At 49.6% G+C, this 16,709-nt stretch overlaps 1 protein-coding gene across 2 annotated transcripts in view; it reads left to right on the forward strand.

Moving 5' to 3' along the window:
- Positions 1 to 16,709, forward strand: part of SETD2 (SET domain containing 2, histone lysine methyltransferase) — a 49,866-nt gene that overhangs the window by 17,889 nt on the left and 15,268 nt on the right. The window contains exons 4-13 of one of the 2 annotated variants that reach the window (XR_006015088.1): positions 727 to 858; positions 1,672 to 1,800; positions 3,320 to 3,443; positions 4,472 to 4,549; positions 4,793 to 4,890; positions 6,368 to 6,494; positions 7,796 to 7,930; positions 8,266 to 8,394; positions 9,493 to 10,143; positions 13,037 to 13,281. Coding sequence is in view for 1 of the 2 variants with exons in the window: in XM_042022288.1 (XP_041878222.1) it covers positions 727 to 858; positions 1,672 to 1,800; positions 3,320 to 3,443; positions 4,472 to 4,549; positions 4,793 to 4,890; positions 6,368 to 6,494; positions 7,796 to 7,930; positions 8,266 to 8,394; positions 9,493 to 10,143 (1,603 nt within the window). In the remaining variant the exon portion in view is untranslated. The remainder of the gene's footprint in view (positions 1 to 726; positions 859 to 1,671; positions 1,801 to 3,319; positions 3,444 to 4,471; positions 4,550 to 4,792; positions 4,891 to 6,367; positions 6,495 to 7,795; positions 7,931 to 8,265; positions 8,395 to 9,492; positions 10,144 to 13,036; positions 13,282 to 16,709) is intronic. The other variant, XM_042022288.1, reaches the window with a different exon arrangement.

The raw sequence follows: 16,709 nt of genomic DNA on the forward strand, positions 1-16,709 counted from the left end.
CCCAGACAGTCCCAAGTGCTGAGAAGAGATGGAAGATGGAAGGATCTGAGGGAAAGGTTGATTTATTTATACCCTTTTTTATAGCTTTACCAGATCCTGCCTGTTCAATATCCCGAATGCCAGGTCACTCCCTCTCCGTAGGTACAGGGAATTCTCTCTGGGTGTGGAAAAGGTTTTGGACAAACAAGGCGCTTTTCTAAAGCTTTTGGTTACTTCCATGTCTTTCTTTATCGTCTCAGAGGAGCTGTTTTGGATCTAATGCCCATAATTCAAAATACTACTTTTTTTTTTCTCGTGGATTTTTTTGCCTTGTTGGGATCCACGCTCCAGAGCATTCCTGAAATCCTTTATGGAAGCTAAAATGTGAATCAGTGGATGTCTTTTGTATAAGTCTGATTTTCTCCTCTTTTTCATCCTCTCACTTGACAGCAAGGCTGAAGTAACCACACCCTCCACTTTGCCTATTAAAATGTGGATGTCCAAATAAACATGGGCAGGGAGGAGAAAGGAAAACCAGCTAAACATCCTGGGAATTCTCTAGGAAATCACCTTTTGTCATCACAAAGTCATCACCGAGCCGAGTGTCCTTGGTTATCCCAGGGCTATCAATCCCTATGTCCAGAAATCAATTTTCCAATTTTTCCAATAACCACTGATAAGGTTCGAGGAGGAATTTCTCCTGCTGGCTGCTCTCTCACCTGTATTTCCATGACTTGGCTTCCCCAGGAAGAAGAATAAATCCCACCGGGATATCAAGCGGATGCTGTGTGAGTGTCCCCCTCTGTCCAAGGAGGAGCGGGCGCAGGGGGAGGTGGCCTGTGGAGAGGATTGTCTCAATCGCCTGCTCATGATCGAGTGGTGAGTGGGGTTCCGTGGGCTGGCCTGGAGATGCCTTGGGAATGCCTCAGATAAGCCAGGAGTTCCTGGGAGGTGGCAGCGAAGTGTCCGTGCTGGCCTGGAGTGACCTTCGGAGCTGCCACCAGGAGCTGTGGCTGCCCCATCCCTGGAAGGGTTCAGGGGTTGGGTGGGGCTTGCAGCACCCTGGGATAGTGGGAGGTGTCCCTGCCCATGGCAGGGGGATGGAATGAGATGATGCTTAAGGTCCCTTCCAACCCAAACCATTCTGTGATTCCATGATGTAAATCCTTGGATGATCTGCAGGAGGTCAGCCCTCACAATCTCCTGAGTCTCCTCTCCCACCTTTGGCTGGTGTCTCCTCGCCCCTCCTGGAAGGGGTTTGCTGCTCCATGGAGCTGGAGGCAGGGACAGGGTGCTTGGTGGGATTCCTCCCTGGCATGTGGAAGGATTGGAATTACCTGGCAGAATCTCAATTTTTGCTTTTCTCTCTTAGCCCAAACCTAGGGCAGGGAATATCTTGAAGGAATAACTCCCAAAAGAAGGGGAGAAGAGCCCAGTTCTCCCCATTGGGATGCCCTGATACAGAAATACAGCGGGATCAGCATTCCAAGTGTTTTTATCTTCCCAGAAAGAAATGATCTGCATTTGCATGGTGACAGTCACGTGGTTGTGCTTTTTATAGCAAACCACATTGGAAGGTTTCACACGGGATTGATGATGATTATTTGGGATTTATTTCCCATCTGAGCTCTTTCTGTTGGCGCCGTTTCCCTGCTGGGAATTGATTTTCTCCCTTCACTTCCCTTCCCTCAGCTCTTCCCGATGTCCAAACGGCGACTACTGCTCCAACCGGCGCTTCCAGAAGAAGCAGCACGCCGATGTGGAGGTGATCCTGACCGAGAAGAAGGGCTGGGGGCTCAGAGCTGCCAAGGACCTGCCATCGTAAGCCTTCCCTCTTCCCACGGCCTTTTCCCGCTCTTTCACTCCCTCATGAAGGGAGAAGGGCCTGGGGGCTCTTGATGTCCCTGACAGGAGATGGGCCGAGGTTCTTCCAGCTTGTCCTTGTCCCTGCTGGGTGTCCCTCTCTGCCATCTGCCCGTCCATTGTTTGATCTCCCACTCTCCAGGCTTTCCCAACAGCCTTTCCATGGTTTATTCTTGGGATGAATCTGCCTCCCCTTTCTCTGTCCCTACTGCACTCTGGTTGTGTCCATTCTTCTCTTCCCACCTCTGCAAAACTTCTGCGCTTCCTGAGTCCTCCTCCTCCTCCTCCTCCCCTTTGGACAACAAGAAGATCCCGAGGGGATCTTTCCTCCTGCTTTTAACTCAGAATTGTCATTCCCAGCGCTGCTTTGGGTGAGGCCGGGAGAGGAGAGAGGATGTTGAGATCTTGTGGGGCCTGAGCAGGATGGGGAGACCAAGATGAGGTTTACTGGGAGAAGGGACCATGTTGGAATGTGTCCAGGGCAGGGAATGGAGCTGGGAAGGGGCTGGAGAATTCCTGAGGGAGCTGGGAAAGGGGCTCAGGCTGGAGCAAAGGAGGCTCAGGGGGGACCTTGTGGCTCTGCACAAGTCCCTGACAGGAGGGGGCAGCCGGGGGGATTTGGGATCTTCTCCCAGGGAACAGGGACAGGAGGAGAGGGAACGGCCTCAGGCTGTGCCAGGGGAGGCTCAGGGTGGATATTGGGAAAATTCCTCCTGGAAAGGGCTGCTCAGCCCTGGCACAGGGTGCCCAGAGCAGCTGGGGCTGCCCCTGGATCCCTGGCAGTGCCCAAGGCCAGGCTGGACATTGGGGCTGGGAGCAGCCTGGGACAGTGGGAGGTGTCCCTGCCCGTGGAATGGGGTTGGAATGGGATGATCTCAAAGCTCCCTTCCAACCCAAGCCAGCCTGGAATTCCATTAATATATGGGATATACAGGATATATAGGATATACAGGATATATAGAATATATAGGATATGCAGGATATATAGGATATATAGGATATGCAGGATATATAGGATATGCAGGATATATCGAATATATAGGATATATAGGATATATGGAATATACAGGATATATAGGATATACAGGATATAGAGGATATATAGGATATATAGAATATATAGGATATATAGAATATACAGGATATATAGGATATATAGGATATGTAGGATATACAGGATATACAGGATATACAGGATATATAGAATATATGGAATATACAGAATATACAGGATATATAGGATATATAGGATAAACCCTGCTCAAATGGGAGCTTCATCCTTCTGTCACCTTCCCATGTGACAGCATAAAATCCCAAATCAATCAGAATTCCCAGAGGTTAAGGCAATTAATTATTGCTGCACCACTGGGATGGCCAGGCTGGGAGTTGTGTTCAGAGAATCCCCCTGAACAGGGATTATTCTGTGTTTCTTGGTGGTTCTTTGTTAAGAAAGTTGATGGTTTTTTCCCCCTTGCAGCAACACTTTTGTCTTGGAATACTGTGGGGAAGTGCTGGATCACAAGGAATTCAAGGCTCGGGTGAAGGAATATGCCCGGAACAAGAACATCCACTATTATTTCATGGCCCTGAAGAACGATGAGGTGAGCAGTGGGAAAGGCTGGATTTAGGTGTGTACAGCCCCAGCTCCTTGGGAATCCACGGAGCAACGTCCTGAATCCATCAGGAATGTTTTCCTGAGGAAAGGAAACCTCAAGCCTCGGGATTTTTTAAACTCATTGCTGAGTTCCAACAATATTTGTGGCACCTTAAATGTATCCCAGTGTCCCTTAGGGAGGGGAAAGTGTCCTTCCAAAGGAAAAGATGGCTCATCCCTTCCATGAGCAAACATCGTCCCTGGGAGAAAAGTTGTGTTTGGGAAGATGCTCCAGGCCAAACTCGCCCTCCCTGGGTGCCCAAATACACCAAAAATCCACATTTCCTTTCCTGTTAAACTCCATGAAATTGGGATATTTTTAGCTGGCAAAGTCCCTCCGTGCAGGATTGCCTCTGGAATATTTATATATCGGATTTCCTTAATTAATTATGGCTGCTTCAGCTCCGTGGGATGTGGAGCTGTTCCCTCTGCCTGAGAACACGGGGGATAAATAGAAATTCCATCTCAGACTCTCCTTGTCTCTCCTGTCAGGACTTTCTGGGTCTGCGGAGCTTGAGAGAAAAGGAGCTAAAAATACTCAAGAGTGGTTTTTCCTGCTTTTTTTTTTCTTCTCAAAATAAGGATTTTGGGGATTGTTGTGTGATTTGAAGTGTCACAAAGGAGCATTTCCAGTTATAAAAGGAGTTTTTATTTCTGGAAGTGATCCAGACTTTTCCCTCGGAGTATGAGGTGTGTGGGAGAAAAACTCACTGTCCCAGCCCCTCATGGTCTCACCAGAAACAAAATCCAGGAGCCACATCCAGCTGGAGAACTTTGGGAAATGAAGGGCCGTGTACCTAAGAGCTCTTTTTTGGGGGGAACTTGATGTGCCAACAACCCCCAATCTCCAGAATAAAGATGGGGAATATCAAATGAAGAGCAGGAAAGGAGCTGATTCCTCCATGAGTTGTGTTTGTAGCTGCTTCCCATTCCGAGGAATGAGCCTTTTCCCTTGGATTTCTGGTTCCTTTCCAGATCATCGATGCCACCCAGAAAGGAAACTGCTCCCGTTTCATGAACCACAGCTGTGAGCCCAACTGTGAGACCCAAAAGGTAAAGTGCTGGATCAAATCCAGCGGCTCCTCCCTCTGGAGAGCTCAGAGTGAAACGTTTTCCTTCTTCCTTTTGGCAATTCTTGTTGCTGTCGTATCAGCGACACAAAACCAACTGGATTTAAACCAGGCAGTGCGCCCGGTTTTAAACTCCCCCGTGCTGCTTTTCCAAGGATTAATGTGGTTCAGGGAAAGCAAAGCTGGAGTCAGGCTTGGAATAACTCCTGGCATCTCTTTTCCATAGTGGACTGTGAATGGGCAGCTCCGGGTTGGATTTTTCACCACCAAACTGGTCCCGTCGGGCTCGGAGCTGACGTTCGATTACCAGTTCCAGAGATACGGGTACGTCCCATTTCCTGGCACGGGAATTCCGTGCTCACCTCGTCTTTCCCGGTGTCACTTGGGTCCCACGCCATCCCTTTCCCAGATAATTCCCTTCCCTGCTTCTTCCTGTCTCATTATTGATTAGCCAGGATCCAGGCTTTGCAGTATTCCCCAGGAATTCCTGTTCTTCCCTTCCCGCTCCTGTTTTATGGCTTTGCAAGTCCTTGAGGAGCTGTAAAACCCCCTCGAGAACACATCCCGTCTTCCTGGCCTAATCCAGGGGTGCAGGGAAAGCTCCAGCCTGGAATTTGGATCCCTTTGCTAAAGCTGAGCCTAATATTCCTCTGTTACTGTGTGCTGAAGTGTAACTTAAGGAGCATCCCTTCCTTTTCCTTCTGGATCCTGCTCCAGGCCCTTCCTGTAGGCAGGAAGATCAGGACTGAGTTTTTAGTTGCATTTTAAAATCATTCCTCCTTCCTGAAAATTCCTGGAATTGAGCTTCCCTGGTTTTTACCACTGCAGAGCCACGTTCCTCCGGTGGATCCCACATGTTTAAGATAAAACCCTGCCATTTTCCCAAGAAATTGTGGAATGGGGCTTGAAATGGATGGTGTGTCGAGTGGGAAATACAGAGGCTTGGGAGAAATATTCCTTGGGAATTGTATCTATTACGTTTATTCTATTTATTCTATTTATTCTATTTATTATATTTATAATGTGTTATATTTATTACATTTATTACATTTATTAAATTTATTGCATTTATTTATTTCATTTATTCTATTTATTATGTTTATTACATTTATTATATTTACTATAATATATTTATTACATTTATTACATTTATTATATTTATTTATTATATTTATTACATTTATTATATGTATTGTATTTATTACATTTATTACATTTATTGTATTTATTACATTTATTACATTTGTTATATTTCTTGGATTTATTATCCACGGCTGTGCATACAGAACAAATTTTCCATGTGGATTTTGCTGCTTCCATGAATCCTGAGCTCATTCTTTATCCCGTTTTGAGCTTTACAATTCAATATGTGAGCCATAATATATCTATAAAAGAACTATATTATAAAAATAAATCATAAATAAATATCTAAAAAATGGATATATAAAAAGCTATGAACTGCAAGCTTTTCCTAATGGATGTATAATCCTGAGGATAAATTCCTTAGGAAAATTAGGCTATCGGTGCCAATGTGGGATAAGAAGTTTTCAGCCCCACCAGCTCCACCTTTTCCTCTCTGGTTCCTGGTTCTGGACCTGCAGAGAGCCTGGAAGTGAGGCAGGCTTGGCTTTGCAGCTGCCACAGCTGGGGCTCACGGGAGCTGTGTCAGGAGCAAAGCCTTTATTTGCATTTTCAGTGGCTTTTCCATGCAGAGCCATTCCCAGCCTGGCTTCTGGAGCTGGACGAGTGCCTGTGGCTGGGGTTGAGCTGGGGTTGAACCTCTCTTTGTGTCCCCCCGCAGCAAAGAGGCCCAGAAATGTTTCTGTGGCTCCTCCAACTGCCGGGGCTACCTGGGCGGGGAGAACAGGGTCAGCATCCGCGCGGCCGGCGGCAAGATGAAGAAGGAGCGCTCCCGGAAAAAGGACTCGGTGAGTTCGGCTCTCCCGGAATCCCTGAGGTGGGAAAAGCCCTCTGAGATCGAGTCCAGCCATTCCCCAGCACTGCCAAGACCACCCACGTCCCCAAGTGCCACGTCCGCTCGGCTTCAATCCCTCTGGGAATGGGGATTCCACCACCAGCAGCCCTTGCCATAAAGGAATTCCCCCCGTGTCCGACCTGACCCTCCCCTGGGACAGCTTGAGGCTGTTCCCTTGGAGCAGATGGCTCCTGATGACTGCAGGGTTCAGTCTTTCCCATGGATGTGTCGTTAAATGTTGGATTGATCATCTTGGAGGTCTTTTCCAACTTCAGTGATTTTATTTCACAAGGCCCCTCAAGATTTGTGTTTTCTTGGACCTTCAGTTAAATCCGTATTTCCTTTCTCCTGGTTATTTAAAGTCCCACCAGAGGGGGACTTTCCCAGGTCCAGTATCTGCTCATTCGTAACTAAACCCTGCCATAAATTCCACATGGATTAAAAAATTTGGGTTGTTTTCCACGATTTTTAAACATCCATGAAAGATGAACAATATTGGCTCCACCATTTAGGGCATCACCTGAAATTGGGCAGCTCCGAGGGCAGAGTTTGGCCATCTCCAGGTTGGGAGGTGGAATTTGAGTCTCTAAATTGTTTTGGCTTAGAGGCAACACTTGGAATTGCAGGGATGGGTTCACACTGTGTGGAAAAAGTGCAGAGAATGCAGAGCAAAAGGATTTTTTCTGGGTGAAATCTTCTGCAAGAACCTGCACAGGCTCTTCTTTAATTCCTACAAATTGTAATTATTCCATCCTTGAAGATACAAACCTCTATTCCTGTGGAGAAGGTTTATTCCTAATTCTTTTGGGAAGTTTGAAAATGCCAGTTTTCATTTTTATTTGCTGTATCAGGGAGTGAGGAAGCCAAGAAATAATTGATACATCATTTAGAGGGTGTGTTAGAACACTGATTAGTCACAAAATGATGATGAGGGATATTCCAGTGTCCATGTGGAGAGGGAGCCTCTGGTTGTAAGGATTATAAATCTGTTACAATTTATAATCCATGAATCTATTACAGATTTATAAAGGAATTCTACAATTCAGAATATAAAGAATAAGTTTTACTTGCAATCAAAGATCATTTCTTAGTTTGTTTTCCTACCTGAGACGATCAACTGGGAGGCTTTTGGTGCGACCACCTGGAATTTCCACCTGTCCGGAGCTAAAACGTGACATTCCTTAGGGAAAGCGGAGGTTGGAGTCAGGGAATTCCGTGGCCTGGGGCTGAGGTTGTTCTCCTTTGGCTGTGCAGGTGGATGGGGAGCTGGAGGCGCTGCTGGAGAACGGGGAGGGCCTCTCCGATAAAAACCAGGTGCTGAGCTTGTCCCGGCTCATGGTCCGGATCGAGACCCTGGAGCAGAAACTCACCTGCCTCAAGCTCATCCAGGTGAGGAGCAGCCCTGGGACCGGGAGGGATCCTCAGAGGAAGAGGGGAGTGTGGGAGGCAGGTCTTGCCCTTGTTCCAGCATCCCGAGCTCAGCCGAGTGGCTCCAGGATCCATTGCCCTTAAATTTTGTTCCCCAGTACGAGCTGTGTAATGGTTATCCTGGTCCTGCTGCTGAATCCCTGCTCCAATCCCAGCACTTCCAGCCACTTGAATCAGTTGGACGTGCTCAGGTGCCGAGTTCTGGCTCTGCCGTGGGTTTCACCATAATCCCAGTGGAGCAGTTTTCCATGGTTTTGCCCGGAAGTCTCTGACTATTCCCACATTTGGCTCTCCAGAACACTCACTCCCAGTCCTGCCTGAAGTCCTTCCTGGAGTGTCACGGCCTGTCCCTGCTCTGGATCTGGATGACGGAGCTGGGCGATGGCAGAGGAAGCACCGCCAACAACCTGAAGCTGCAGCTGGAGGTCAGTAATTCCCTGGGGTTGGGAGCTCCCACGGAATCCTTGAGGTGGGAAAAGCCCTCTAAGATCAAGTGCAACCATTCCTGATCACTGCCGGGGCTGCCACTAACCCAAGTGCCACATGCACAGGGCTGTTGGATCCCTCCAGGAACGGGGAGTCCGGACTTTCCCCTTTTTGGGGAACAGGGTTTTGGCAGCTTTACTGAATGTTCGGGATCACGAGGATTTTCTTTTCCTTCTGTTTTTTTTTTTAAATACAAATCCATGCCAAGTGTTCATGGAAAACAAACTCAGGTGCCTCAGAACTACAGGCCTGAAACTTCTGCCCTCAGGCACATCCTTAATGAACGGAAGGAATTTGCTCCTGTGGTTTTCCGTGAATTCCTGAGGTAGATTCCATGAGCGAGACTTAAAGGTTGTTGCTGTTGCTGCTTATTCCATGCTGAAGCACAGGGAATTGGAGATCCTCACGGTCTGAAATGGAACTGGAATGTTTTGGTTTTCCATAAGCAGTTGGGGATTGGATGCCCAAAGACATCTGGAAGTTCAAGGTCATCGAGTCCAAGCTGTGCCCGATGCCCACCTTGTCCCCAGCCCAGAGCACCAAGTGCCACCTCCAGGCCTTCCTGGGACCCCTCCAGGGTGGGGACCCCAACACTTCCCTGAGTGGCCCATTCCAATGTGTAACAACCCTTTCCATGGAGAAATTCTTCCCGAAATCCTTCACCCATGACCTGTGACCATCATTAGATAGATTAGATCAGATACTTAAATTTTAGATGGGATATTAGGAAGGAATTCTTGGCTGTGAGGGTGGTGAGCCCCTGGCACAGGTTGTCCAGAGAGGTTGTGGACTTCCCATCCTTGGAAGTGTCCAAGGCCAGGCTGGACAGGGCTTGGAGCAACGTGGGATAGTGGGAGGTGTCCCTGCCCATGACAGGAGGTGGAATGGACGACCCTTAAGATCCCTTCCCACCCAAACCTTGATACCACCTTGATATTCCAGACTGAATTCTTCCTGACAAAAGGGAATTATTCCAGGTTGGACACAGCTTTAAATCCTGATGGCTCTGACAATGCCCTGCTTGTCCTTGCCCTTAGATCATGAAGACCCTGGAGCTGCTGCCCATCCCTACCAAGAACATGCTGGAGGAGAGCAAGGTGCTGCCCATCATCCAGCGCTGGGCTCAGACCAAGACGGCGGTGCCGCAGCTCAGCGAGGGCGACGGATATTCCAGCGAGAACACGTCCCGGGCCCACACCCCGCTCAACACCCCGGAGCTCTCGGCCAAGCAGAGCGTGGAAGGTGACACAGACACCCCCAAGAAGTTGGTGTTCCGGAGGCTGAAGATCATCAGTGAGAACAGCATGGACAGCGCCATCTCGGATACCACCAGCGAGCTGGAAGGGAAGGAGGGCAAGGAGGACCTGGACCAGCTGGAGGCAGCCCCGATGGAGGTGACGGAGGAGCAGCAGCAGCAGCAGCAGCAGCAGGACATCAGAACTGCTGTGGAGGCGCCGGTGGAGAGCAGCAAATCCCAGCCTGCTGAGCTGGAGGCCGAGCCTGAGGCAGAGGTCAAGGAGAGCAACGGAGCGAAGCTGGAAGAGCCCATGGCCATGGAAACGCCGTCGCAGGATGAGGAAGAAGGAGTTTCTGATGTGGAGAGCGAGAGGAGCCAGGAGCAGACAGATAAAATCGTGGATGTGAGCGACTTGGCCACCAGGCTGCTTGACAGCTGGAAGGAGCTCAAGGTAAGAGGCAGCTCCGTGCAGCTCCAGCACCTGGAGCTAAGGAAAGCATGGATTTGGTGGTGGTGTGGTGCAAATGGGGCTGGTTTGATGTCTTTTGGTCAATATTTGGTGACTAAAATGGTCTTTTCTACACAAAAAGTGCTTTCTATATAAATCCTCTGGTGCAAACTGCCCTGGGTGTGACCTGAGTCCGGGTGGCACACGCTGAGATCAGCAGCTGGTTGGGTTTGGGCACACAAGGACACCTTGGTCATCCCGTTGTTTTTTAGGCTGTCCAGGAAAAGGGCAGCTCTGAGGGATTGAGATTCCCTTCTCAACCCATCAGGAAAGGAGGCCAGAGATGCCATGAGCATTTTGGGTGGAAGTGGCTCATATCCATCAGTGTTGAAACAAACTGATGGACTGTCTGCTCCTGAATTCCATCCCTGGAAGTGTTCAGGGCTGTTCCTAAATGCCTCATCCCTGGCAATGTCCAAGGCCAGGTTGGACAGGGCTTGGAGCACCCTGGGGTAGTGGAAGGTGTCCCTGCCCATGGCAGGGGCTGCAGCTGGATGATCTCAAAGGTCCCTACCAGCCCAAGCATTCTGGGATTCTCTGAATTCAGTTATCCCAACATCCTCAGCTTTTCCTGTCCTTTCAACATCTGCTTTTCATCTGCACCGTGTGGAGCCTCCAGAGAAGGGTCTGTTGGCCACAAAGGTTCTCTCAAAGGCCATGTTGGATCAACCCCTGGGTGTTTGTAGATGGAAATGCCCAGATTTGGGTGTTATTTGGGACTTCAGTGGTTTCACTCCCACCAAGGTCTTCTGGAGCAGAAAACCTCTTCAAGAGAAGGGATTGGTGGCTCCCTCTGTCCTGTGGAATTGTGTCCCTGTCCCATAGGTGGCCAGTGGGATCTTCAGCCAACAGCTCCTTTCTGATGGGATGTAGGGTGACATTCCAGTAACGGTTTTAAACTAAAAGAGGAAAGATTTAGATCAGTGGTGAAGAAGGAGTTAATTCCTGCTGTGAGGCTGGGCAGGCCCTGGCACAACTTCCCAGAGCAGCTGTGGCTGCCCCTGGATCCCTGGCAGTGCCCAAGGCCAGGCTGGACATTGGGGCTTGGAGCAGCCTGGGACAGTGGGAGGTGTCCCTGCCCATGGCAGGGGTGGGAATGGGTGGGCTTTAAGGTCCTTCCAACCCAAACCATTCCATGGTTCTGTGGATCTTGCTCTCTACTCAGCGCTTCAGTCATTCCTGGGTTTCTTTAGCTCTTTGGAAGCTCCTCACCGAGCTGCTGCTTCTGTAGGATTGTGCTCCGTGTATTATTTTATATTCCTTATATTCAAGGGCAGGAGGGGTGGGAACCTCTGTAAGAAGTCCAAACCCAGTGATTCCTGGGGATCCAGCAGGAATTGAAGGTGCTGCTGCAATTCCAGCTTCCTGTGGGCTTGGTGGCTCTTCTGCCCTTCTCTCAATCAACCACCAGCCCAGCTTTAATTACTGGAAGTAGTTTTAAGCAAATTCATGTTTTCTGATGCATCACAGAGCTAAGGAGTTTATTTACCCATTGGCTTTGATAATGAGTAATGATTGAAGGAGGTTAATTAAAATAACGGGTGTTAATTGTGCTGCGGCGCCAGCACAGGTGGAGGAGACTTCACCTTAAGCTTTGCTTGTGCCATTCTGTAGCTACAAACATCAGGATTTAGAAATGCAGAGATTCCCAGGAGAATTCAGGGACATTTTGCCTCAGTCTGAATTTTTCAGGAGGATCAGACACTCCCGGGAAATTCACAGTTTTGGGCACAATCATTTGTGCCACAAATCTTGGAGGGGGAAGAAGGGAGGTGACTGAAATCCATTTCTGCAGAGAGGCTGGGTTGTGGTTTGGCGTTTTCCTCCCCTTTGTTCCGAGTGGATCTGATCCTTTACCAGCTTTGAATTTGCAGACTCTTGGTGTGCTTTTCCTCTTGAAGCGACACCGTCAGGTTGGATTTGTGGTTAAAGAGGAAAAAGTCCTTTTCCGTCATTGCCAAGAGAATTGTTAAGGTCGGAAAAGACCTCCCAAGATCAAGTCCAACCTGTTTTAAACTGAAAGTTAAGGCAGGCTTTAGTCCCGCTCTGCTTTGGAGACTTGTTTTGGGTATCCAGACGGAGTTTTTCCTTTGGAACCGCTGTGTTCCCTTCCACGTGCGTGGGACAGCACAGAGAAAATGATAAAATATTGGTAAAACGTGTGAAATTTCACAAAACTCCCCCAAAACATTGGTCTGAGACCAGATTTGATCTGACGGTGTTGTTTTATCCCCAAGATTTGTGTTTTCTTTGGAGCTTGGAGAAGCTCAGCTTGGGAATCTACAGAATTTTGTTGAAGTTGTGGTTGGACCACGGAGTCCTGCCACATTCCCGTATTTTAGAGGTGGATTCTCATCCTCTCCGTGTATTTATTAATGAGGTCGTGGTCTGCTTGTAGGGATGGGGTTGGATCTCACGAGCTTGGAGTGTAATCCCAGCAAATCCATCCCAAAAAAGCCGGATCGTGACACGGGGCTGTGACAACTCGTTTCTCTCTAAAACAATTGTAGGGAAGCTGGGAGCTGGGAATTTATCCTGTGCTGGACTTTTTCATGGCTCGGGGAGTTAACTGCCTCTGTCCACCTCTCACCTCATGAGGTGCCACCAAAGCCCGCCCCGGATGTCTAAAAGACAAATCCAAGCTGGAAGGGGGATGGCTCAATCACCCCCAGGTGCCTTTCCCGGCACATCCGAGCTTTGGAAAAGCCGGGTTTTTGGGGCGGTGGAACACCTGGCCTTGGCTGGGGGGCGGGAGGGTCGGAAACGTCGTGACTTAAGCGCTGTCCTCTCCAGCCTTGCTGATGACCCCCTTGTAATTTCCACCGTTTCCATCCAGCTTCTCCGGGCAGCCAGAGCTGACCAAGGGGCTCCTTTTCTCCAACTCCGTGCGGAAGAAGGGAGAGGACATAGCGTGAAGAGCCGGGAAGATGGTTGGGAAGCTGGATGATGCATGAGCAGTGTGATAGGTGAAAGGAGGACAGAGGTGGTTAACTCGGGGATGCCGACGTTATTTTGGTGCGTCCATTGCCGGCAATGGACGTCGCTCCGGGGAAATCCCAGCTCCTGGCCTGAAAGGATTAAGTGAGCTTAATTTTTTTCTCTACCTCTACACACAGGACTTTTAAGTCCTTCCAGGGCTCCAACACTCCGACTCCGTGAGGAGTGCTGGCCACGGCCACACCCCTGGCACAACACCACACACACTCCCATTCCCAGCGGGATGAGTTTTCAGCCCGGGCTCGTGGGCGCCGTTCCCGCTGTCCGAGGAAGCGCCGCATGGCTTCTCCCGGGCTGAAAACTCCCTCCCAGTGCCAAAGGCTGCCTGCTGGGCACCCGGCAGGGGCACAGGTGCTGGTTCCACGTGGTTCCTCCGGGTGGATTGCGCTCAGGTAAGGCTCCATGGGCTGATCCGTGCGGAGAGGCCCGTGCTGGAGGTGACACGTGGTGCGATGGCCAACAGACCTCTCGGAATCGCCGGAACACGCCGTAGGGCCAAGCTTGGGAAGCTCTTCCCAACGTCTACTTGATGGCTGAGGTTGAGTAGCTGAGCTGAGGGACAGGAGAGGACATTTTGGTGCCACTCTGCCTCAGGTGGGACCGAGTTTTGGGAATCTTCCTCCACCCCAGAGGAGGCCCTCACCTTCTGGGAAAGGGCAGTTGGGAGTTGTGGCTCTGAGGGTCCACAGGCCCTTTCCTTGTGAGTTGGAGAGGGTCTTGGTTTTAGGAAAAGTCTTTTGGAAGAGCCAGCCTTGAGTTTAAACGGTTTCAGTTGGACACTTCTGACCTTCCAGGCATTTGCGGTGACTCGGAGCTCAAGGCTGAGCCCTCACCCTGGCTTGCGCCAAAGTGGCCTTTTTTTTTTTTGCTCCCATCTGGGAGCTTAGTAATCATGGAATCAGGGAATTGATAGGGTTGGAAAAACCCTCCGAGACCATTGAGCCCAACTCTTCCCCCAGCACTGCCAAGGCCACCCCTGACCGTGTCCCCAAGTGCCACATCCACATGGATGTTAAATCCCTCCAGCAATGGGGACTCCACCCCTGCCCTGGGCAGCTGTGCCAGGGCTGGACAGCCCTTTCCAGGAGGAATATTCCCAATATCCAACCTGAGCCTGCCCTGGAGGCCACTTTACCCTGAATGGGACATCTTGGGTGACCAAGGCCAAAGGCGCTTCCATCTTCCCCTGGGATGATCTTTCCGAGTCTGCTCTGATTTATCCTGGTAATGCCCGGTGAAGCTGCTCTTGCCTGTCCCTTTCCCAGTGAAGCCTTCCTGGAGTGCCTGGCTCTGGCTCTGGCTCGTGCATCCCATGCTTTAATGGGGAATTTTATAATTTGTTATAACTTAGAGCAAGGAATAGTTTGGGAAAACAATAGGATTGGGGAGCGGCCAGGCCGGGGTTTGCTGTGGGATTTTCTGGCCTTCCAGCAGGGATTTCGTGGTGTTGGTCGTTCCTCTTGCTCTGCCCCATCCCTTGGGATCACGCTGGAGCTGCAGAGGGAAGAGAGGAGAGGAGGGAGGAAGGGAAGGAAGAGCATCCAGCCGCGTAGGGGATGGATTTGGTTGAGCTGTGTTCCTTCAACAAGTCAGCAGAAGTTCATAGAGTTGTAGGATAAACTCCTGGAATCCTTAAGGTTGGAAAAGACCTCTAAGATCATCAAATCCAACCGTTAATTCAGGAGTGATTGGCAGCTGAGGGACGGATTCAGGGAGGAGGTTCCATCAAGGCACAATCTTCCTTTCCCACTGCTGCGTCTTTCGAGTCCTGACTCGATCCTGCAGCTCTCTTCCCTTTCCCAAGCCAAGGCTGGCTTGTGCCTGAGGCTGGACAGCCTAAATCCCATTTTTCCCCCCTCTTTTGTGTCGAACAGACTCGTGTCACTTTTCCTTCTGCGTTTAATTTTCCGTGCAATCCCTTCAAAGCTGTGCTGGAAGCTCGGGAGCCATTTGGAGCCCGTTAGCGGCGGTCGCGTTGATTGAGGAATTCTGCAGCTCCGAGCCAGCAGCTTCCGTTTCCCAAAATAAAATCGACTTTTCTTGGGACTTTCCCCAGCCTGGTCTGACCACCATCTGCTTCTCATGGAGCAATTTGGACAAGTCCTTCTGTTTGTTCCTGGTTCAAAGCCTTTGCTGTCTCCATCTTCCCACGTGGATGCTGGAGGCTCCACCGCGTAGAGCTGGAGTTGCTCTCCAGCAGGACGGAGCTCACTCCCTGCTCATAATGACCTTGGATTTTGGGCTTCCTGGACTTTTTAGGGCTGGCCAGTTGGTTGGGATGGATCCTGGAACGGGCTCCCCCAGTGCCCTGGTGAACCTCAAGCGAGGTGTGGCAGGAGCGGCAGTGCCGGGGGTGCCGAGTCCCCTTACTCCAGGTGCTCCGTATCCTCCTTCTCTTCCCACCGAGCCTTTTCCCAGTAATTTCCCATTCCCCATCCTGCTCTTTAATGGGACAGATCCTTTTTAGGAGCTGGGGAGTTGGTGTGGTTTAGCTCTTCCCAACACTCGTGTTGTCTTTCCCCTCTGGGCAGTTCATCCACGATCCCGTTCCTCGGTGGCTCCTCGTTCCCTCTGGGAGCAGCCCTGGGGCAGATTTGGGGGGATTTTTTGGATGTGCTACTCTGAAAATGAACATTTTTAGGAGTTTAATGTGGGAAAGAAAGAAATGAAATTGGGAGACCCATTGCTGGGAGGTGATTTTGGGGCTTCAGGACCTGTGCCTGTGGTCACTTCCATCCCACACGAGGTGGTGAGAGGCAAGATCATCCCTGCCATCCACAGCCATGGAATTCTGTGGGAAAATAAAATCAAATCCATAAATTATGGCTGGATGGGGCTTGGAGCATCCTGGGCTGGCGGGAGGTTCCCTGACCGTGGTGGGGGTTGGAATTGGATGAGCTTCAAGGTCCCTTCCAGCCCAGACCTTTCCATGATTCCATGATATGGGACATTGCAGAGATGACATCATTCATAAATACATAAATCCTATATAATTATGGGCTCTTCCTGCATCCCTCCCCACCCCAAACACGGAGCTGCTGCTTTGTTTCTTTACTTTTAATCTGAAAACCCCTGGATTTGGAGTCTTTTAACCCATAGCAAACACACAAACAGATAAAAACAACTAAAAAATGTCATTTTAATGGAATTTTAATGCCTCTCTTTTTTGTAGATCCTTCAAACTGCACGTGCTGTGTCCAAGCTCTATGGAAAAGCAAAAATATCTTTAAAAACCTAAAAAACTTGGCCCAAATCCCTTTTTTTTTTTTAACCAGCAGCAGCACTTTTGAAGTGGTTTTGCCTCGTGGACAAACCACAACGGGGTTTCTTCTCCTTTCCTTTTATTCACTAAAGGAAATTCTCGTTTTTAGCCCATCCAGGCCTGGGGGTGGACACGTTGCTAATGAGCCCCCTGAGCCACCCTTTAATTAATTCCCAAACAGCTTTAAAAACTCGAGGAATTAAAAAAAAAAAAAAAAAAGATACTCTTTAAAATCTGAGAGTCAAATCAA

The sequence above is a fragment of the Corvus kubaryi genome, unplaced genomic scaffold, assembly GCF_017639235.1.
Source record: "Corvus kubaryi isolate FWS band 111438036 unplaced genomic scaffold, C.kubaryi_AGA036_p1.0 37193, whole genome shotgun sequence".
NCBI lineage: Eukaryota > Metazoa > Chordata > Aves > Passeriformes > Corvidae > Corvus > Corvus kubaryi.